Source organism: Zootoca vivipara, chromosome 2, assembly GCF_965207765.1.
Source record: "Zootoca vivipara chromosome 2, rZooViv2.hap1.1, whole genome shotgun sequence".
Classification (NCBI taxonomy): domain Eukaryota; kingdom Metazoa; phylum Chordata; class Lepidosauria; order Squamata; family Lacertidae; genus Zootoca; species Zootoca vivipara.
This window is the reverse complement of record NC_142584.1, coordinates 5,431,356-5,455,011: the sequence shown is the minus strand read 5'-3', so window position 1 is coordinate 5,455,011 and position 23,656 is coordinate 5,431,356. Positions and strand designations below refer to the sequence as shown.

At 47.0% G+C, this 23,656-nt stretch overlaps 1 protein-coding gene across 3 annotated transcripts in view; it reads right to left on the bottom strand.

The window, feature by feature from the left end:
- LOC118077832 (uncharacterized) overlaps nt 1-19,910 on the bottom strand; it is a 117,994-nt gene extending 98,084 nt beyond the window's left edge. For 2 of the 3 annotated variants that reach the window (XM_035101564.3, XM_088661229.1), the window contains exon 1: nt 19,761-19,910. In XM_035101564.3, coding sequence (XP_034957455.2) covers nt 19,761-19,833 — 73 coding nt within the window. In that variant the 5' untranslated portion in view covers nt 19,834-19,910. The remainder of the gene's footprint in view (nt 1-19,760) is intronic. The other variant, XM_035101583.3, reaches the window with a different exon arrangement.
- Nucleotides 19,911-23,656: the final 3,746 nt, after the last annotated feature.

Below are 23,656 nucleotides of genomic sequence, written 5' to 3'. Positions count from 1 at the left end.
GCCACTTAGTCTTCAACTACTTCCACCCAAATCTCCTGCAATTGCATGTGCAAAGAGTCCTTGGCTGGCAAATCGAGGAAATGTTTCCCAGTGGGTAGGGAGCTAAGTGGACCCAGCATTGCTTATTCTATGTCTTTATCATCCCCCCACAATGTTTTTGGATAACATCAGGCAGCAAAAAGCTCTGAATTGGATTTGAATGCAAAAGTACATGTGACATGGGAGATCCATAACTGGATTTCCAGACATCTTTTTAAGCTGAAAAGAAGGCACAGGAGAATGCAAAAACCAGATCTGGACCATCACACTGAGGAAAGGTGGCTTAACCCTTCCTCCAGTGCCACTTCCCTGATCAAAATTGTCCCCCAAACTTACTTCTAGTCCCAGTAGGAACACAAGTACCTACACTGTGCCCATTGCTTTCCCCTCCTGGGGCTAACAGCAGTTCAGGAAGGGGAATTTCAATCAGGAAAATGGCAAGGGGGGCAGGATTTAATTCCCTCTCCTCGTGGCTGCGTTTTTACCTTTTAAAAAAAGATGTTGGGAGGCCAAATAAGGGATCTCCCTCTTCATCTGCAATTTGGCCTGGTGTGCATCAAAAATGTGGAGAAGGGACAGGGGCTAGGGTCAGGATGGAATGAAGGATATTAGGAAAGCTTGGGTGGGGAGGAGGAGGGTTATTCACAGAGCTGCAGCCTGGGAGCTGAGGAGGAAATGATGAACCGCAAGTGGCTTGGAAAAAATGCACTGTGGGTGGTCTCTGGCTACTTGTAGGCTCCAGCCCTGACCTGTTCTGCCCCAAACTTAGCTGATCCCAAGCCCCGCCTCATGTAGTCAGGATCTGATCCCAAGGAACATAATGTGCTGGTACCAAAGAGAGAAAACCCCACCAGGCTCCAAGTCTGAGGCCTAGCTCTCAGGGAGATAATAAACTTGTGTCATCTGGGTTGGGCTGCTTCACAGTGCAGATATGGGAGGAGACTAATATATTTCTCCTCCATACAGAAGCAGGGAACATGGGAGAGAAAAGTTATTGCTTAGTTTTCTCACCAATGGTTTGGGGTTCTTGCTCTTCTGCAGGGAATTTTTGCTAGTACGGAAGACCAGATAATCAATGAGGTTCCCCCCTCACCTGCAGGTTGAAGGGGCTCAGAGCAAACTAGGCTTGAATGGAAGTGACGGGTGATAAATTTATATTCCCAGTAGACTAACTGTGAAGAAGGGGTGTGTGCTAAGCATGCAAATAAGTCAGTACTGACCACAGGAGAAAATACCATCACTATGCTGAAGAAAGATCAGTTTTAGGTGGGAAAAGCCACACCTCCCCACAACTCTATCTGAACAAGATAGCTATAACACATTGTTTGTCTCTTAGCCCTGCTATTTGAACAACCATCACAATAGGCCAAAGCAGGGCAGTGGAACAGTATCTTCTAAACTTTCTCCCATTCAGAGTATCTGGCTTCTCCATGGACAATACAAAATGGCTGGCTGACCAGTGGAAATGGGTTTTCCTCTGCTAAGCTGCATGTAGCCCTAACTTGCTTCTCCTCATTACCCTAGGAATTTCAGCACCACTATTTCCACCCCCCATCACCTCTTGTACCCAAGATCCATTTGAAGCTACGGAGCAGAGTATGCAGAGACGTGGGTCCAATTCAGGTATCACTAGTAGTTAGCCCTTCCCTATAGCTATATCCTATAATGTGCTGATAGAATCACTCGGGATATAGGTGTAGAGAGTAGGAGGAAGAAGCTGTTAGATCAGCTGGTTGCTCAGAAGAAAGCTGTTCAGCCAGGTAAGGAAGGGCAGGGCTGGAGAGATGCTACAAGGTTCCAGACCCTCCTAGTGGCTTATAAGCCTCAGAGGGAGCCACATGAAAGGAGAGAGGGAAAAGCTCCCCTGTGTGTCTGGCTACTTTCATTACTGAGTAAAGGAGCAGGATTGCCTGTTGATGGGCCCTGTAGAAGTCAGGAGCTATAGATTCCTGTGACCACAGAAATTGTGCTACTGCAGACCCCCTTAGGTAGAGGAGTGCCAATGAGGATGATTCTATTATCCAAGCATTCCTAGTGTGTTGAAAAATCCAGCGACAGGAAAGATGCAAATACATAAACATCTTTGGGGGAGGCATGCAACAGACATAAAATGGTGCTAATTTTCAGCACACAGAAGCTTTTCAGCACTGATTCAATGAAAGAGGCGTAGGGACCATCCCTGCCCCCAGGTAATGACTGTCCCTGGCTCAACTTCAGGGACTGCTAGATACACTGACAAGTTACCAGCCTTTCCAGGCAGCAACAGCTCCGCTGGAGGAAAAAATATGGGAAAGGAAACAGGCCAGCCAAGTCTTCCTCCGCTGGATACATGGGCCATGGGGCTCCAGCCAGAGCCTTTGCCTGCCAGATGTTCACAGCTGGGCGTATGTCCCCCTTGGCTCATCTACACAACCTGCCAAAATCTGGATTTTCCATTCCCAGCAGTAAAAGAAGATAAATTCCAGGGCAACCCCCGAGCCAATGATGTCAAACCTGGAAGCACCACCTACTGCTGCTGCATGTTATTGAATCTTCTTCCCTGAGAACAGGTGGCCTCCCTGGTGACCTGTCCATGGTGCTGAACAATAAGTGGCACAGCCCATGGGAACCGTCCTAATATTAGAAGCAGGTGGAAAGCTGACTCAAAACCAGCAAGAAGCCAATTTGTCTGCAGTGGCTGCCTGGAACAACTGCACAAACAGGCACCCCAATGCAGAGAGATGTGCAAAACACAACACAGAGTCTCACCAAACACAGAATCATTCACCTCATTCCAGAGCTAGGAAATATTCCAGTTTCCTCAGAAGCCAAATACAAAAAAAACATGAACTTATCCATACTGTCTAAACAGATCAAACACTCCAGTATTAAGCAATGTTAATAAACTGTTCTGGGAGAATATGAAGGGAAAAGCTGGTGACATTTCGATTAGAGAATCAACCACCACTGGAGAGAAAATGAACATTGTCATGGTGAGTACAAAGGTATGAGTGGAAAGTCAAGGTCCAAGTCAGCAGTAGGAGGTCCATCTTGCCATCTGTTCTAAGCAGTAGCAAGTGCCATCATCAGGAACCTGAACAGGTATTTTCCCACCATGTTATTATCTATATATATATAAATGTAAACTGGCCATGTCTGTTAGTATCCATATTTCACCAAAACCGCTTGACCGATTGCGTTCAAATTTTGACACAATGACGCATGTGAATATGAGAGCAAGCCCATACTGTTTTAAAAGACAGGTGCCATGTAAAACCCCTAAAACCCCGTGTTTCAAAACACACCATTCAGACGAAAATGCATTCTGGGAAAAGAACCAGGTTGCAAGCCAGCGCCCTCTAGCTGCGGCTACACTGGTACTACACCTATAAAAACCTTCCCTCTCAACAGCACCTTGGCTCCCGTTTACATACTAGGCCGAAGCCTTTACAAACTAGGCCGAATGGAGGTACTGACTTGCCTGGGTGGGGGTGGGGGGTGGAGGGGATGGAATGGGTCAGGACACAGTGGGACCAGTCACAGGGATGAGCTGGGGGTGGGGGGAGAAGGGGACATGATACTGTGGCGATCACACGGGGTCCCCGGACCTTTCACGGTCTATTGATCCCTGTGCCACCACTTTATTTCCCGCTGCCACCAACTAGGCTCTACCTGGTAAAATACTGAGTCCAGTCAGGGTTAAATTGGAACACAAAACTTCTGTTTATTTATTGCAGTTTAACAAGCATGTGGTTTTATAAACGGTCTTCAGTCAATTATAAACACTTGGTGCCTATACCGGCCTATACCTTCCTATACCTGCTCACACTCCCTAAACCAACCTCCTTCCTGCATCCAGTTTCACCCTTGAGTTATCTACTGAACTTCCTAGCAACTACTGTAACTGTTAAGGACTCAGCTTATTTTCTGCTACACTAACTCAACCTATCCACAGACTCCCCCGCAATTCAACTCCCACTCCAATCCCAACTGAACTACGAACTCAATTGAACTAACTCAACTCCCCTTCAGGGCTGGTTTTATAGTCCCTCTGACTCCACCCCCCTTGGGTTCTTATTGGTTAACCTGTTTAACTATTTCACCTCCAGCACTATCATAGGTCAATGTCACAGATACGTCATGGGTCGGGACAGAGAGGGGGGTATCACAAGGATAAGCTAAGGGTGGGGGGGAGGAGGGGACGGGATACGTCATGGATCGGCACAGGGTGGGGCAGTCACAGGAATTAGCCACAGCAACGTGTGGCAGGGCCAGCTAGTTAATAATAAAAATGGAATGGATTGGGCAGGAAGCCATGTGCAAGGACTTCTTCTTATGCAATGGGGCTTTCCCCACTCTCCTTCCCCCATGAGCCCCAATGCCCCATGAAATTGGCTCAGTGGGGCATAGAAGAACCCCCAGAGCAGGAGGGGTAGCATTTTATCTGACAAGCAGAAATGCTTGCACTAACAGAATGTTTGATATACCACAACACTGAACATTTCCCAGAATTAAATGCATTTCAGCAAGTAGTATAAGCTAGTCTTGGTTATTATTTTACCATTCTGCTAAATTTTATTTTGTTTCTCTTGCTGCTTCTGCTATTTCATTTCCATGGTGCTCTGTATGTCTACTGGTTTTTATTATATGTTGCCCTGAGGGTTTTTACTGAAGGGCAGCACAGACATTTTCAAAATAAAGAAACTGCATGGTGGTGATGATAGTTAATAACAACAGCAGCAGCAGCAGCAAATTATATCCATCATGAACTTCCAATATACATAACAACTGAGGGTTTCAGAAGCTAAAACAGATAGGCCTCCATCCCCAAGGAGCTTACAATCTACATTTCAATAGTGAGGAAGCATCAGTAGGGGAGAAGAAGAGACAAAAGCCACAAGGAAACACATACCTCTTGATATTTTACAACTTGCCTTTTGAAACATGCCTTTTCAGTCATAGCGCTGCAATGGAAAGCTATAGGCACACTTCACCCCAGCCACATGAGCATATTGATGCACTGAGTTGCACTTAGAAAAGGCAAATGAAGCAGTGAAGTTTTTGTTTGGAAGCCTCTCAAGCTTATCCCCCATGTGTTTGTTATATAGCCAGAAAATGCAACACTTTGCCCAGTGCAAGAAAAGCAGAATATTCAGGTGACAACAGTTTAAGAAGCACTGTTCCATATAAACACATGTCTAGCCATGCCTTTCTCTCCCCCACACAATAGAGGTTAGAAGAGCCCTGTGAGGCCAGCTAGCTAATAATTTTCTAGATCGCATTTCTATCCTTTCATCCATCTCTGTGATCCTTTGGCCCTGTGACTGCCAAGAAGGCTACTCCTAATGCAGTCTTACTTATTTATATGGCAAATCTGCTCCACCACCCGGTGGGGAGGAGTTGTGGTGGACCACGTGACACCCACTCTCCTCTTGGGGGGGGGTGTTGTTCCACGCCACCCGGGAGATCCTGGCCATGTCATCCATCGGCCAGCCAATCAGCTGGCTGGGGGGCGTGGCCAGGACCAGTCTAAACAGCAGCGCAAGCCGAGAGACTTCCTCTTGGCTCGCGTTCTCGATCTCTCACTCTCCCTCCCTATTGGGAGGTTTAGTCTTTAATGGCCTTGCTATGGACCTCGGTTGGTCGCCGTTAAGGGGCCTGGTGGGAATTTTTCCACTTGGCAAATTGGCTCAGGCCATTTGGTTTTTGCCTACCTTGTAGCAATTGTCACAACTTTGTAAGGTTTTGCGGTTAGGCATTGGGTGACCTTCTGATGGGGGAGGGGAGTCCTGGCCATCGCCTGCCCCTCCATGCATAGTTGTATTCCGTTAAAGGAATCCGGGGGTGTGGATCTTGTCCAAAGCCCGGGGCAGGGCTAGGGCCATGCCATGACCCTTCCGGGAACCCAGGGGGGAGCTCAAGTTGGTTTGCATCGACGGGGCTCCCCCTACCGGTGGTTTACCCTACCAGACTTCCTGCGCAGTGGGCAGGAGTCAGATATAGCCTGGTCTACTGAATGCCTAAGCCAATACCGCTCACATTCTGTCACCAATAAAGTTGTGGCCTAAATTTGCCCAATAACATTAACCTTATATCCTGTGTCCTTTTATTCCTCCTTGAGGGGGTGGTTACGGGGTCTCAACATGCAATTGAAATCCACTGCCAAGAGTGGCTACCAACAATTAACGTTTATCTGGTGTTTGGCGCGCTTGGTTGCCTTTCTAGTTGCCAGTGCCAGAAATACATAGAGATACTGGGGTACGGAGCAAGACCGCTGCCTTAGTTCTTGACATTCCTCTTAGTGCTGACTTCAGTTTCATATTGCAAGCCCAGGCTGCATGTCATTCTCTTAGTTCTATGATTATGATTGTGGGGGATTCATAGAGCTATGGGGCTGGGGGTGGAGCACCTGCTTTGCATGCAGAAGGTCCCAGATTGAAACATCACCAGGTATGGGGCTGGGAAAGACTCCCGACTGAAAACTCAGGAGAGAAACTACTAGACAGCCTAGACAATTTTGAACAAGATGGGCCAGCAGTTTGACTAAGGTAGAAGATAGCTTCCTACATTCAGCTGAGATGGCCTAGTTTTGGCAGACCTTAGTACTGGCATTTGCAGCCACCAATGTCACCTTAAGTCTTGCCATACTGGGACATATCTGGCAGGCAGCAGTACTTGCAGTACTGTGTGGCATGGAAGTGCAGGCTACATTATATGACCTGATGTCCTGTTGACCCCCTTTCAGAGAAAGTTGTGGTTGAAACTGCATACTTCTGAGTATTAGCTGTCCAGGAATGAGGCCAAAGAACAGAATGTAAGCAGCTGTGTACATTCTTGACGCCAAGGTATTTGCCCCAGCCCTTGTTCTCAACCATAACTTTGTATACAATGAATCAAAACAAACAAAGATTTAAAAAAACAAAAAAAACAAAATGAAATTCTGCAACAAGACCTATGCTGGGTGATTTGAAATAAATTATGCAGCGTGCTTCCGGATAGATAGATAAGACTGTAGTCATTACTAATCCTACTCAGAGTAAACTCACTGAAATTAATTAACATGACTAATTTAGGCCCATTAATTTCAGTGAGGACTCTGAGTAGGACTAGCATTGGATACAGCCTATAGAGGTATATGTATGTGGGTGTGTCTCTGTGTACACACAGAGAGGGGGGGAGGGAGAGAGAGGGGGGGAGAGAGAGAGAGAGAGGGAGAGAGAGAAAGAGAGTTATATGCTTTGGGATAGCAATACAGAAATCATTTAGGCTTCCTTTGCATTTCAAAAACTGTAGAATTTGTGGAAAGAAATGAGGCAAATGTAGAGTGGAGAGTTATGAAAATGGGGAGAGGTGAACTCTAGGACCACTAAAACACCACCACCAAGGAAGAACCAAGAGATGTTTGATAATAATAATAATATTGTGATGTGGGGTTCGTGACTTCAGTAAGTCTTAGAGCTCTCTGACAGCATGCTGGAGACAGTTTCTCTAGTGACTCTTCCTTAATAAGGCAAAGAAGACTGAAACCTGAGGAGAGGGAAGCTACATTTATAGGGACGGGAAACTTGCTTAAAAGGGATACATTTTGGAGGGAACAATCTCAAGCAATCACAGTGCTGCCTTTTGGTGGAAACCAGTAAGACTATGTGGACCAAGAACTCCCAGAAGTCCAAGCTGGATTTCGAAGGGGCAGAGGAACTAGAGACCAAATTGCAAACATGCGCTGGATTATGGAGAAAGCTAGAGAGTTCCAGAAAAACATCTACTTCTGCTTCATTGACTACGCATGTCAACCACAGCAAACTATGGCAAGTTCTTAAAGAAATGGGTGTGCCTGATCATCTCACCTGTCTCCTGAGAAATCTCTATGTAGAACAAGAAGCTACAGTTAGAACTGGATATGGAACAACTGATTGGTTCATAATTGGAAAAGGAGTATGACAAGGCTGTATATTGTCTCCCTGCTTATTTAACATATGCAGAATTCATCATGCAAAAGGCTGGACTGGATGAATCCCAAGCCAGAATTAAGATTGCCAGAAGAAATATCAACAACCTCAGATATGCAGATGAGACAACCTTGATGGCAGAAAGTGAGGAGGAATTAAAGAACCTTTTAATGAGGGTGAAAGAGGAGAATGCAAAATATGGTCTGAAGCTCAACATCAAAAAAACCAAGATCATGGCCACTGGTCCCATCACCTCCTGGCAAATAGAAGGGGAAGAAATGGAGGCAGTGAGAGATTTTACTTTCTTGGGTTCCATGATCACTGCAGATGGTGACAGCAGTCACGAAATTAAAAGACGTCTGCTTCTTGGGAGAAAAGCAATGACAAACCTAGACAGCATCTTAAAAAGCAGAGACATCACCTTGCCAACAAAGGTCCGTATAGTTAAAGCTATGGTTTTCCCAGTAATGATGTATGGAAGTGAGAGCTGGACCATAAAGAAGGCTGATTGCTGAAGAATTGATGCTTTTGAATTATGGTGCTGGAGGAGACTCTTGAGAGTCCCATGGACTGCTAGAAGATCAAACCTATCCATTCTGAAGGAAATCAGCCCTGAGTGCTCACTGGAAGGACAGATCGTGAAGCTGGGGCTCCAATACCTTGGCCACCTCATGAGAAGAGAAGACTCCCTGGAAAAGACCCTGAGGTTGGGAAAGATGGAGGGCACAAGGAGAAGGGGGGTGACAGAGGACGAGATGGTTGGACAGTGTTCTTGAAGCTACCAACATGAGTATGACCAAACTGCGGGAGGCAGTGCAAGACAGGAGTGCCTGGCGTGCTCTGGTCCATGGGGTCACAGGAGTCGGACATGACTAAACGAGTAAACAACAACAACAACAAGTAAGACTGAGGATCCAAATACAGCAGCTTAAATGAACCAACAGTAGCTGTTCCTTCTGGAACCGAAAGGCAGTTACTTTACCCTAATGCTAATACAGACAATAGTAATATAATATCCTTCGAATCAATACACAAATAATAATAATAATAATAATAATAATAATTTATTTGTACCCCACCCATCCGGCTGGGTTTCCCCAGCCACTCTGGGCGGCTTCCAACAAAGATTAAAATACATTAAAATGTCACACATTTAAAACTTCCCCAAAAAGGGCTGCCTTCCGATGTTTTCTAATGTCAGGTAGTTATTCATCTCTTTGTCATATGATGGGAGGGCATTCCACAGGGCAGGTGCCAATACCGAGAAGGCCCTCTGCCTGGTTCCTTGTAGCTTTGCTTCTCGCAGTGAGGGAACCACCAGAAGGCCCTCAGAGCTGGACCTCAGTGTCCGGGCAGAAGGATGAGGGTGGAGACGCTCCTTCAGGTATACTGGGCTGAGGCCATTTAGGGCTTTAAAGGTCAGCACCAACACTTTGAATTGTGCTCAGAAATGTACTGGGAGCCAATGTAGGTCTTTCAGGACCGGTGTTATGTGGTCTCAGCAGCCGCTCCCAGTCACCAGTCTAGCTGTCGCATTCTGGATTAGTTGTAGTTTCCAGGTCACCTTCAAAGGTAGCCCCACGTAGAGCGCATTGCAGTAGTCCAAGTGAGAGATAACCAGAGCATGCACCACTCTGGCAAGACAGTCCACAGGCAGGTAGGGTCTCAGCCTGCGTACCAGCTGGAGCTGGTAAACAGCGGCCCTGGATACAGAACTGACCTGTGCCTCCATGGACAGCTGTGAGTCCAAAATGACTCCCAAAATGACTCCCAACCAAACAAGTCCATGGCAGACAAAAAATGTGAACAGGGTCTTCCTGTTTTACAGCTCAGTCTTTTAGCCATTATGCGCCACTTTCTCTCACTAAAAGCCCTTCCCGGTTTCCTCCACCTGCACTTCTTGACTGCCTATTTATTTTCATGTTCTTCTCTGTAATCACAAGAGCTAGAAACTTATGCTTTCTAAAACTCAAAACCAAACATTCCCAGGATGCTGTATCCTACGTCAATTTCCATTTCTAATCATAGAATCATAGAGTTGGAAGAGACCACAAGGGTCATCCAGTCCAACCCCCTGCCAAGCAGGTAACACCATCAAAGCATTCTTGACATATGCCTGTCAAGCCTCTGCTTAAAGACCTCCAAAGAAGGAGACTCCACCACACTCCTTGGTAGCAAGGATTCATTAGAGGGCTTCCATATGATTTATTCCCATGAGTCACTATGGCATGAGTGCTGAAGTGAAACAAACATTGCTTTTCCAGTTCCAATTTGTGTGTGCAGATCTTTGCTTTTTACCTTTGCTTTTTAAATAAAAGTGCTCAACAAACACACAAGACGTAACCGGCTGAGCTCTTACATAAATAAAATATATTATTCACTATGTCATATCAAATAACTTACAGAGTTCAATGGAAATAACTCATAGTTCAACGGAGAAAGCAGAAGACCCAGTAGATCAGTTCAGTCACAGATCAGTTCATTCACGAGGTCCATACATGTACTAGTGTCTATTCCACCTGTGTCTTTTCATAAAGTCCAAACAATCCACATGGGAGCTTGTTACAGTTCCACAGAATCCTTTCACGGAGTCTAGACAAGGATTTCCAGAATATTGGCCTTGTTTCGCCGTCTTGGGCTTCATCAGTTGTACAAGTTCATATGTGATGTAATAAGATTGTGGATCTTGTCTAGACTCTGTGAAAGGATTCTGTGGAACTGTAACAAGCTCCCATGTGGATTGTTTGGACTTCATGAAGTTACCACTATGGAGAATCAGCAGCAAAATGCATCTTCAAAACACATCTTCTCCCAAACTCTTAGCTAATAGTCATTCAGGAAATCTGCACATAACCTACTTGCCCAGGTTACAGTCTGGAAAGGAGACCCTAGGCTGGGGAACATGTTGCTCATCCTATTCTTCGAAACAAAAGAGAAAGGCTAATTGATCACTTCCCTACATTGTAACATTACCCCATCAAACGGACACTGTGGCGGTGTGGGGGGGGGTCAGCATTTTGCTATTGCACCAAAGCAACTGGGATGGTGACAGAGGTTGTGGGGGATGTGAACTATATATGGAGAGCAAGTCACCTGTGTGGAGCAAGGGACGGTTGTGCATGGGGAACATCGGTTGTTGGGGGGGGCAGCAACACACAGACACGAGGAGGGAAAACTGGACTGAAGGGTTTCAGCTGCTCCCAGCCTTTGGTGATAGGAGCAATGATAGTGGGAAACAAAATGCATTGCCATAGAAGTGCTCCCTGTTATTGGGGCTACTATTTTGAACTATGATAGACTTTTAGGTGATAGCCCTCCCTTTCTCCCACCCTCACATACTTGCACTGCTGCCCCGCAGAACAAGGATAACCCCCCTCCCCTGCCTGAACACGTGGTTTGTGAGTGACACGTGCACAATGAGCAAGAGGTTGGGTGAGAAAAGACAGGGAAGGGGAGCCTGTGGGCCTTCCAGATGTTGCTGGACTACAACTCACATCCCTCTGACCATTGCAGGTTGGAGTGGATGGGAGTTGCAATCCAGCAACATCTGGAAGGCACCACACAGTGTACCCTGAACAAGATGATCTCAAGGTCCCTTCCTGCTGTATCATTCTTTGATTGAAAGTCCTGGCAGCACGGCCAGTGCTCTGCAAAATGTTCCTATATATAGCATTTGAGACAGTGGAAGTAAGGAGGAGGTGGAATAAGCAGCATCAGTCCTCAATGATTATATGTTTGGTGGAAATCAAATGGTGATTGACAAAAAGAGAGACATTCATCCAAATTGCACAGAGACCAGGCACATGTGACTATCTATCTCTGCTCTTGACCACTATTTGATGCCCTCAAGCTTGTTGCTACATGCATGCAGACAAAGCACATCTCCTGGCAACTGTCATCTAGAGCCGTCCCACAATCCCTGTGGCATTTCAGGTGCAGACGCTGAGCTCATCTGCCTGAAAGGCCTCTCATTTTTTTTCTCCATCATGTCCAAACAAGTCTCTGGCAAGCTTGGAATGAAGCTGTAGATGTTTCTTGGGATCAAATGTCTTGGGCCTTTCTGCTGTTGATGCCCTCATTCAGCTCTGGTTAAAGAACAGAGCTGTTTTGTCCAGCTCTGGGTCCAGCTGCCAAGCCATTATAAAACATCAAGATCTCATACTATCAGTCTTCTCTCCCCCTGCTGTAGTTGTCCTAGACCCATGTCAGAACTTGCTCGAGGGGCCAGGAGTATCTTGCATTCCCCTAGCAAATGTTTGACATGATGATGTTAACACTACCGAGCATCAACGATGGCCATGAGGGGGATCAAACGCATTTCCCGGCTCATTGCTGCATTTCCAGACAACTGTGACATGAATGAGAGACTGTCTTTGATTAATACTCGCTGCACAGACAGACATCTGATGTCACATACATCAGTGCCTAAGTGGCGGGGGATGCAAGTCAATATGTGCATGCTCTGAACAGTGGCGCGGGTAGCGCTGTGGTCTAAACCACTGAGCCTCTTGGGCTTGCCGATTGGAAGGTTGGCAGTTCAAATCCCCACAATGGGGTGAGCTCCCGTTGCTCTGTCCCAGCTCCTGCCAACCTAGCAGTTTGAAAGCATGCTAGTGCAAGTAGACAAATAGGTACCGCTGCGGCGGAAAGGTAAATGGCATTTCTGTGCACTCTGGCACTCGGCACTGTCCTCTGTGTGCCAGTAGCGGTTTAGTCCTGCTGGCCTCATGACCCACAAAACTGTCTGTTCTGTGGACAAACACCAACTCCCTCGGCCTGAAAACGAGATGAGCGCTGCAACTCCATAGTTGCCTTTGACTGGACTTAACCATCCAGAGGTCCTTTACCCTTACTTTTTTTATATGTATATGCACTCCCTTGTTGGAGAGAGAGAGAGAGAGAGAGAGAGAGAGAGAGAGAGAGAGAGAGAGAGAGAGAGAGAGAGAGAGAGAGAGTTATTGGGTCACAGTGAAGTGATTTGGGGGGGGGGCACTGAAACAGTTCCTTGCCAAGGCCACAAAAGGACTCTAGTTACACCTCTGTGTAAGCATCAATTTCTCTATAGCACCACAAACTATTATCTTGGCAGTTTGCATGGACAGGGCAGAAACTTGTGCCATGTGCTGCACCCCACATGGAGTGATTATTATGCTTAGAATTTTACTGCTGGTGCAGTAAAAATCCAGCCCCATCCTAAAAGCAGTAAAAGATCATCATTTGGTGGATCCCTACTATGCTGCCTTCTCTGAGCATGCTCAGTTACGCTCACCAGACACAGGTAGGTAGCCATGTTGGTCTGAGTCGAAGCAAAATAAAAAAATTCCTTCAGTAGCACCTTAAAGACCAACTAAGTTTTTATTTTGGTATGATACACTTGAAACAGAAGCACCCAGACCCGTATATATATTCAGAGGGTGGGGGGGGGGGTGATGGGAATGGGTGATGGGCTGTAAGAGTGGTAAACCTGTTGATGGCTGTTAACGACTGCTGATTATTTGTTTTCACCACTCACTATCAAGGAAGGCAAGTGTAGAACCAACAAGGTCTTTTCTTCAGGCAGATCAAGATAACCAGGTGACAGCAAAAACTGCAAAATTTTTAGCAGGGGCAATTAGAATATGATATATTACTATTATTGATGAAAACCTCTAAAACAGGCATCCCCAAACTGCGGCCCTCCAGATGTTTTGGCCTACAACTCCCATGATCCCTAGCTAACAGGACCAGTGGTCAGGGAAGATGGGAATTGTAGTCCAAAACATCTGGAGGGCCGAAGTTTGGGGATGCCTGCTCTAGAATGTTCAGTGGTACCTTAGTTTGCGAACACAATCCGTTCTGTGGAGGCGTTCGCTCGCCGAGGCATTCGCTCACCGAAGGAGCACTTCTGCGCACGCATGAACTGCGCAGATCGCATCTGCACATCCAACGCTGCGGAACCCGGATGTAAACACTTCCGGGTCCGCGGCGTTTGTAAACGGAGGTTTTCGTAAACGGAGGTAGTCGTAAACCAAGGTTCCACTGTATTTTGTATAGCTAAGCATTTATCTGTATCTTCGGTACACTGTATTTTATTTTATTGCTATGGCTAGTGGCTGATGCAAATAAAGATTCTTCCGATCTGATCTGAACCGACAGGGACTCAGTGTGTGTGAAACACACCATCCCTTCCAGAACAAGCCACACAGAAGTGGCCTGAAACATGTTCCTGCATCCATGTGTGGGTAAAAAGAACTTTTTTTGTATTTGCCACGCACTTTGGCGCAAGGGTAGAATAAGCTTCTGAGCTGCACAAGCCACCTTTACTCATTCAAGATCTTGCTCAAAAGCTTGCATGCACTTCCAGTCACAGAAGGCTGTTATGTAAAAAAAAAACCATCACCTTGCCCTTGCCCAAGATTTCCTTCTTTTTTCTATTGCATTGCTTAGTGTTTGTATACCTGGAGGTATCTTGCAATTTACAAGATTGCACAGATCCCCATGCTGATCCCTGCAGGTGTCATATCAAGCCTTGTGCAAAATCAGCAGCAAACCTGCTTTATAGATGGTACTACTGCTATTTGTTTCAAGTCAGGAATTAGCATTTGTACAAAGCCTCTGCTTTCAAAGTGTTTTACATTTACTACCTGAATGAATATTACAAAAGTTCAGAATACAGATCCTAGACTGCTTACAGGGAAAGGGGCATGACAAGCACATTGTGGGGGTGCTTTTTCAGTTGCACTAGCTTCTGCTGCATTTCTGAGCCCAGTTTAAAGGGCTGCTCCTAACTTTCAAAGCTCTTTAAGGGGTCACAGTATGTGAAAGTGGCCAAACTCCACCAGTGTCTGTCCATATTGAGGTAGTGGGTGGCTACCAGGAAAAGGGCCTTTTCAGTGGTGACAATACCCCCCCCCCCCAGTTTTGGAATGTTCTCCACAGCAAGGCTGCCAGGGAACAATATTCTTCACCCCAAACAGGTTTTTAAAGTTTTGTTTATCTGTTTTATATGGATACTGTCTTTATAGGATAGCTAGGTTACTTTCTGGGCTGACCCTGCGGCCAGGCCGGGTGGCACCAGGGTGCCGGGCCGCCAGGGGGGCACCACACAGCTGCACCCGCCTGCCGCCCGCCGTGCTGGGAAACGGGGCAGGGGGGCACCGGAGGGATCCGTCGCACCAGGGCACCAGGGCGCCAGATACACTTAAGACGGCCCTGGTTACTTTATACTTAAGGCATAATCACAATGGTGTATCTAAAGGGCAGAGTATAAATTTAAACAAGAGGTAGAGAACCTCCAGTCCATGGGACAATTTGGGACACCAGAGGGTCCAAGTTGGTCCACAAGGCCATTTCCCCCAAACCACAGGGTGCAATCAGCTGATGGGTGAGGGACAGGGTTCAATCCTGTTGGGTGCCACTTTGCCAGAGTGTTCCCTGTGGGGAACACACTGGTGAAGTAGATCCCTCCCCCCACAAGTTAACTTTGACAGATGAGTTGGCCCACAAGAGTTGGTGGGGAGATAAAGATCAGGCCAACAAGGTACTCTACCCCTGATCTAAACAAACTAACAAGCACAGTTTGTAAGGTACCGTAGGCCTCGCTAGATAGCTACTTACACTGGAGTAAGCAGAGGCCAGAAAACTCCTTTTCTAGGAGAAACTGGTGCAAAAACAATGTGATCGTAGCATTGCTTGTCACTCTGAGGTTTCGTTGGGTTGTTTTAAGGAGAAAAGTAGTTGCTCTAAATAAGCAATGAAAATAAGTAAGTCAATAAATATCAAGAAAAGTGCACTTGAATATTTGTGTGTGCATGTGTGAGAGAGAGATACAGAGAGAACATTATTCAAATGTGTTCATTTCCTATCTGTATTTGCCCATCTCTTTGTGTCTGAGGGTTGCCTTCTACGCAGGTTAGATACAAGAGTGTGTACTTTGCTGCACAGTGTTTATCTAAGCCCCTCGCTGTGGGTGCCTGTCTGCATTATTCATCTTCATGGGTGGCTGTGAGAAAGGCAAACTGCACAGCTTGCCCCCCCCACACACACACACATCCAATCTCCCTTGCAGGCCTTCTTCCACCAGCCCATCTATAAGTAAGATCTTAGGAACTCTGGTGGTTCTGTGGTTCATAGATTCCTGCTTATTAATTTATTTCATTTCATTAAAAACACTTCTCACCCCTCGCCTTTTCAACACAGCAATCATCATGGCAGCTGACATAATAATTAAGAAATGCAATTTGAAAAACAGATATAAAACATTTTTATAAACATACTGTCAGGGGACCTCCATACAGGGAGCCTCCCCCCATCTTGCTGACCAGCACTTTGCCCAGTGAGAGCAGCAGCAGCAGCGGGTCAGAGGGGAGGAGTGAGGAAGTTAGTGGGATGGAGGAGTCAGGGCTCGGCAATGTTAGAGAGCCCTTGCAACGCCCTGACCAACAGGTGTGGGGGAACAGGCAGCCCCTTCCGGCGTCCGAATTAACGTAAGGTCGGGAGGAGGCATTTCGGGGTGCCCAAACTCTTATGCTGGACACGCAATGGGAAACGTCCACTCCTGGATTCTACGACTGAGAGGTCATGTTTTCTGCTATCTCTGCACTGTAAATACTATGCACAATAAAATTGTTAAAGACAGAGCGGAATTGGGCATCTTTACTCAAGAGTAGCCAAAACAGTACCATTACACATACACATTTTGTTGTTTAGTCGTTTAGTCGTGTCAGACTCTTCGTGACCCCATAGACCAGAGCACGCCAGGCACTCCTGCCTCCCGCAGTTTGGTCAAACTCATGTTGGTCGCTTCGAGAACACTTTTTTCTTATAGCAAAATTCCAGCTTAAACTGAAGAAAGTAGGAAAAACCACTGGGCCAGTAAGATACAATCTAAATCAAATCCCTTATGAATACACAGTGGAAGTGAGGAACATACACATAAGGCTGGCCTTAAATAACAACTATATATATACACTGATAAAGTGGGAGCAGAACTATGCAGCAGATAGAAATAATAGGGCAGGGACACAATTTCTATGCAATCAATCACCCACCAAACACTCATGCAATCAAAATATATTTTAAGTTGGTGCTAAAAGAAAGAGGAGTAAGCAACCAGCCTAATACTTCCAAGGAAGGCATTCCACAAGAGAAAATATCCTGCAGTTGGTAACCACCTGCCTCACTCCCCAAGGCAGGGGTACGCAGGGAGCAGGGTCTCAGATGGTGAACAGAGCAAACAGGCTGGTTCATACAGGAGAACAACCTCAGTCCTTGGATGTGTGGGTCTTTACAGATCAACACCAGTAATTTACATGGAACCAACCAACAAACTGGAGGCAATTGAAGATCAGGGCAGGACTTGGTTGGGGGCAGAAGTCCAGGGCCCAACTCAGCAAAATGAGCAGGAGGGCCTCACCCCACCCCCAAACACAGCAGGGCTGACTTACTGCATCATCTAAAATGGAATCCCACCCACTCACCCACCCCACACACATAGCCCACAGAAAACCATTAAGTCCAGAATCTAAAACTACCAAACTTACATGAGTGGTGAAGATATTTTTAAGATATTTAACATGATATTTTAAGATATTTAACAAGTCTCGTTTTATAACCTGCCCACTGCATTCTGAGCAACTTTAAATTTATGGAGCTTGCTATATCCAATACAATCCTGCAGCCATTTGCATGATGGCTGCAAAAGTTCCCCATGGCATGCATGTGTACCAACATATATTTTAAAGTATGACTTCTAGGTGCTACAAGTCATATTTTAAGCATGAATTGCATATGCTTAAATGTAGCCTAACACAATGTAGCCTTACACAATGAAGCTTAAGGTGTGGCCTTGGGAAAGTGATCCGATTTATATGGAAATGGCTGGAATGGTGACCACGAGCACTCCACAACTGCAACAGTTTGTTGCAGGCACCATTTGTATGTACTAATAACAATGTGTTCACAATGTGCTGGTCCTTCTGTAGCCACACCAGTGGCATCCATGCACAAGCAGAAAATATTTTGAGGGATGCTGTTCTTTGGGGCGGAGGATGGAGCATGCTTAGGGTTGCCAGACTCAATAGTGGACAGGACTTCTGTGCCTTTAATTGCCCTGCTCACTTTTGAGTCTGGAAACCTTAAAGAGAAACCAGCAGACCCTTTGCTTGGAAATTAAACAAAGGGTCTGCTGGTTTCTCTTTAAGGTTTCCAGACTCAAGAGAGCAGGGCAATTAAAGGCACAGAAGTCCTGTCCACTATTGAGTCTGGCAACCCTAAACATGCTCTATAGGCTCAGAATGCTAAATGAATGTTTGGGATCAAGGTATTTTAAGCATGTGTTACCACCGAGAAGGTCTGGAGGTCCACATTGATGGGATAACATTAGCACTGCAACTCTATTAAATACATTTTAATCCATCAATAGTATGCATTATGTTAAATTAAGGTCGATTAATCCATCAATTATATTTGTATGTATTAACATGTGGATAGTTTCTGAAGCAAGAACCACACTTTCTTTGTATTTAGACACAAATGCATATGCCAGCATCAGGCAGCATCTTAGAAGAGGCATTATCGTCTATGAAGGGGAGGGCATTCATAAGCACTTGTACTAAAAATGATAATGTGTTCATTAAAAACCCACTGTCCCTATTAATTGTGGCACCTTTAAAGTCAAATTGTATTTTATTTTTTAAGCAACTAAATGTTCTCGCTGAATACTTTGAACACTAAAAATTGATATATAAATATTTACCATCATCATACTGTGGGGAAGCACCCTGGGTAAAGGGGTTTATTTACATTGACCCTTGGAAAGGGACACACACACTGAGGTAGGAATTGGATCCATACTGACAGGTGTGGTGCCTCCCTCTTTTGCACCAGCCAAAACAGGACGGAGTTAAACATCCCTCAATGAGGACCCCCCCCTAATGCATATTGGATGTGCGCGGGATAAATGGCCCTCCTTGCAGTCCCTCCATCATCTCGGTGGGGCTTGGGAGGGGGTGCTTCTGCTTTACTCTCCGAGACCGTTCCCCCCCCCATGGATTTTCGGAGAGAGGTGTCCTGGGTCTCCTCACACCATAGCTGCCAAGTTTTCGCTTTTCTCGCGAGGAAGCCTATTCAGCATAAGGGGAAATCCCTGTAAAAAAAGGATAACTTGACAGCTATGCCTCACACGCCTGTGGGAACCCCTCAAACGGTGCAGGGCTCTCCGCTCCCTCACCTGTGGAACAGGTGGCTGGTGATGGGGTGGAAGGAGGAGCCATGGAATATGGAGATAAAGAATCATAGGATCGTGGACTTGGAAGGGAGGGACCACGAGGGTTATCTAGTCCACCCCTTGCAATGCAGGAATGCAATGTGGGGCTCGAACCAAGGCCCTGAATGAAGTGTCTCCTGCTCTCAGCTTGAGTTATCAGACTCAGTGTGACAAACGCACTGGCACAGGTAGCCCTCAAAAACCTGGGGTGCCCCAAGGTGTTGCTAGAAGTCATTCTTTTAAATGGCATCTCCACTCTTCAAACTGAAGGAAGGGGCTCCGTGGATGAGCGCCTGTTTTCCACGCAGGACGTGCCGCGTTCAATGCCCGGCTTCTCCGCATCGGGCTGGGAACGTCCCTTGCCTGAAACCCCGGAGAGAGCTGCTGGCTGCCTGTGTGGACAATACGGAGCCGGAGGGGACACTTCCGTCCGGCTCGTTTACATCGCGTTGTCCGACGCGCGCTCGGCGCTGCACGTAAGAGGCGCCCGGACCGCAACCCAGACGGCCTCCCGCGAAGCCTCCCGCTAAGTGCCCGGCGCCCCTTACCTGCCCCCGTCCGGGGAAGTCCGCGCCACAGGAGGGCCAGCAAGCAGATCAGGCGCCTCGCCGGCTGTGCCATCTTCGCTCAGCGCCGGGATCGCACAGGGCGCTTCCCTGCTCCGCTCGCAGACTCCGCGGGGAGGCGCGCAGGCAGCGCTGCGTCCAGAGAGGGGAGGGAGAGACGCGCCGGCCCCGCCCCGCGCCGGCCCCGGATCGCGCCCGCTAGGCGCCCAGGCAGTCCCGGCGGGAGGAGACGCGAAGGGGCTTCCCAGAGCCGGACGCAGCGCGCTCCGCTGGGGGCTAAGAGGAGAGGAGCAGCTGCCCCAGAGTGGGGAAGGGAGCGTGCCCTGACTTTCCTCAGGATACTCAACAGGAACAGCACGTTAACTCTCTCTCTCTCTCTCTCTCTCTCTCTCTCTCTCTCTCTCTCTCTCTCTCTCTCTCTCTCTCTCTCTCTCTCTCTCTCTCTCTCTCTCTCACACACACACACACACACACACACACAAATGCCCCTTCACTCAGCAAACACACCTGAGAATTCTCACTTTATTATTAGTATCATTTATTGGATTTATATACTGCAGCTGGGTGGTGTTCAGATTGAGGCAAGCTATGTATTTATTGATAGAGGTCAGGCTGGCTCTAGACCAGGCATGTCCAACAGGTAGATCATGATCTACCAGTAGATCACTGGATGTCTGCAGTAGATCACTGGTAGATCACTGTCTTCCCCCAAAGAAGCTGAACAACTGTGGCGCCCGTAAAAAAAGCTCAACATTTTACCTCCTCCCTGAAAAAACTCAACAAGTTTGACCCGAACCCCCTCAAAATGGGCCTTCCACCTTCCTTAAAAAACTCAACAACTTCGACCTGAACTCCAAAAAAGGGGGTGGATCACTGCCAGTTTTTTAACTCAGTGAGTAGATCGCAGTCTCTTGGGAGTTGGCCACCCCTGCTCTAGACTAAAGGGTGTCAGGTTGGGCATTTGCTAGGACTGGAGGCTAGCAAAGGGCACGCCACTCCCCGAGCAGTGCTTGCATTCCCACTTAATAGCTGTCAACTTTCGGATATGAAAATAAGAGATCAGCAGCCTCACCTGTCCCGGGGACAGTCTACGTATATCTAACAATCCAGGATAGCAGCGGGAAACGGCGCTGGAATAAAGGAATTTCCAGCACAAAAAAGGGGGAAGGTTGACAGCTGTGGCTTGGAATAAGAGAGTTTCCCACAAAAAAGGGAGGGTTGACAGAAACAGGAACATTCGCTGTGTGTGTGCGCGCGCGTGCGCGCCTGCTTCTTCCAGGTCAGGGTGGTGGTGGTGGTGGTGGTAAAGTTGAATGCCTTTATTGGGGGTGGGATACTGCAGATGGAGAAGGCTAGAAAAGCTCCTGGGAGCCCAGACATGTTAGGACGCAGGGCTAGGAAAGCTGGGGAATGAGAGCTATGCAATGCAGCCCTCTCCTCCTTATTCTGTTCCCTCAGGATGGGGCACCCAAAGGGAGATGCCAGCAAGAGGATTTGCAGCGTCAGGCAGTTTTCTAGTCAGGAAGCCTGTGCTGAGTTATGGGGCCTGAGCTCAGAAGCCATAGGGACCTCCTCTCCCTCCACCTACCCCACCTCTCAATCAACAACTCACAATGCTTCTTGGCTCCCTTCTATCCATCACAACTCCTAATATCGCGGTGTTGATGAATATGTTATCAAGTGATTTCATGCCATATCATTTCAGCTGCAGTAGCTCAGGGCAGTTGCAGCTCAGCCCTGCTCATATATCTTCGGCTCTGCTCATAATTCCTTTAAGGCAAACAAACATGGCACATAATCACACACAATCACTCTTGCATTGGCCTTAGTCCCAGCAGCGTCAGGGCAGAAGAAGAGTCCTGCTGGATCAGACCAACATTCAGTGCAGCATGCTCTTCAGGTGGCTTTAGAGAAACTCACAAGCAGGACGTGAGTGCACAAGGCATTGCATCACTGCTGCATTTGCCACAGGGTGAATGCGTCACCAATGCCCAATAAAACAGGGGCCCCTGTGGGAATAAGATTGTGAGATTAGAAGACCCCAGTAGGATTCCCACCACAGGCAGACCCTGCTCCTGTGTTTTTAAGCAGCAGTCTCCTAAAATAGAAATTTTGTACAGAAAGCTTTTCCCGCCAATTATTCCAGTTTCAGGTTTGCTTGATATCTACCGATCAGGCTACTCTTCGAGGCACAGGATCAGAGGGACATAGTGTCCCTTGAAGCCAAAGGGCTATCCTGCCCAATGTCCCTGTTGCCATACGGCCCAATCACAAATTGCCTCTCTTCTGACCAGCGAGGGAGAGCATGTGCCCTAGATGGAGGGTTGCAACCAATCCCAGTTACTTCTGCTCTGATTTCCTGAGTGCATTTTCAGAATCCAGCAATGCGAGCAGCCCTGCAGGAGTCACTAAATATTTATTATTTAATTTTTATACCACTTAATATATTAAAAAGATATCTAAGGGGTGTACAGAAAACAGAAGCAACAACAGACAACTTAAGCAATATATTACAAAAAATACATTGTTACATATAAAAATGTTACATTAATACAAAGTTACTAATTCATATAAATCAGGGGTGGCCAACTTCCAAGAGACTGCAATCTACTCACAGAGTTTAAAAAGTTAAAAAACCCTTTTTGGGGTTCAGGTCAAAGTTGTGGAGTTTTTTTAGGAAGGAAAGCCCTGTTTGGGGGGGGGGTTCACATAAAATTTGTAAAAGAGCTTATCTAGGGAAGAAAGCGACGCTGAGCTTTTTTTAAGGAAGGAAAGCCCTGTTTTTTGTGGTTCAGGTCATTTTAGGGGTGCAGGGCAAAGATGTTGAGCTTTTTTAGGGCAGCCACAGTTGTTCAGCTTCTTTGGGGGGAGCAAGTGATCTACCAGTGATCTACTGCAGATGTCCAGGGATCTACTGGTAGATCACGATCTACCTGTTGGACATGCCTGATATAAATCAATAACAATTCATTTTCCTTCTGACATACTCTCCCCTCAGCCTCTGGGTTCTCACCCAGAGTCCAGTCCAAACCAACTCGGCTCACCCACAGAAAGCTCACAATGAGAAGAGTTCCTAGACACAGTGGACATCACCCAAGTCTCTCACTCTAGACTTTTATGGGCAGGCCCAAGGTGGGTGGCCCTTCCTCAGGCTGCCCACAGCTGCATTATCCACACACAGGTCTAGGTACAGCAGTTTGTTTTCAAGAGGGTTCAAAGGATGGGGAAAGGGCTGCCCTTCACTCACAGCTCTCTCTTCACCCTCTGTCCTCTCTTCCTCCTCCTCCTTCTCCAGCTCCAAAGATAGCCCAGGTAGTCTTTGCTGCTGCCGCTGCCAATTCTGCCAATGGTAGTTCATGTCAGGCAGCAGCTGTGGAAGCTGAGGCTCCGTTACTTGGGTCTCACCAAGGGGAAAGGCCTGCAAGGCAGGAAGCGGGTCTTCCAGGATTCACAGCCAAGATGGTATCTGCCATTGACAATAGAAATGCTGTGTTAAGTTCCCTGGCACGCTCTCTTAGTCTTTAGTCCAGTTTACCCTGTTGTCATTACATGTCGTGTTTTCCCAGCAGCAGGTGTACTGGGAGTAAGCAGGTACATGCTCCCTCGCCTTTCTCAGCCTGGGCAAAAAATGTCATATGGCTCCTTTATTTTTTTATTTTGTGCCGCCTACCCTGATCAATACATCACAGCTGCCTGTTCGCTGCTTTCAGTCCTGTGATGAAACATGGACACACAAGCTTGACAAAGCTGCTTTCCTTCCCAGACAGAGGCCCCACTAAGCTCTTGCATGCAGAGGCAGCCATAAAGGCAGGGCCAGCAGGAAGACTGGGCTGGTTCCAACCTGGGGGCTGTGGGATGTTACTCCAGATACAGCTGTA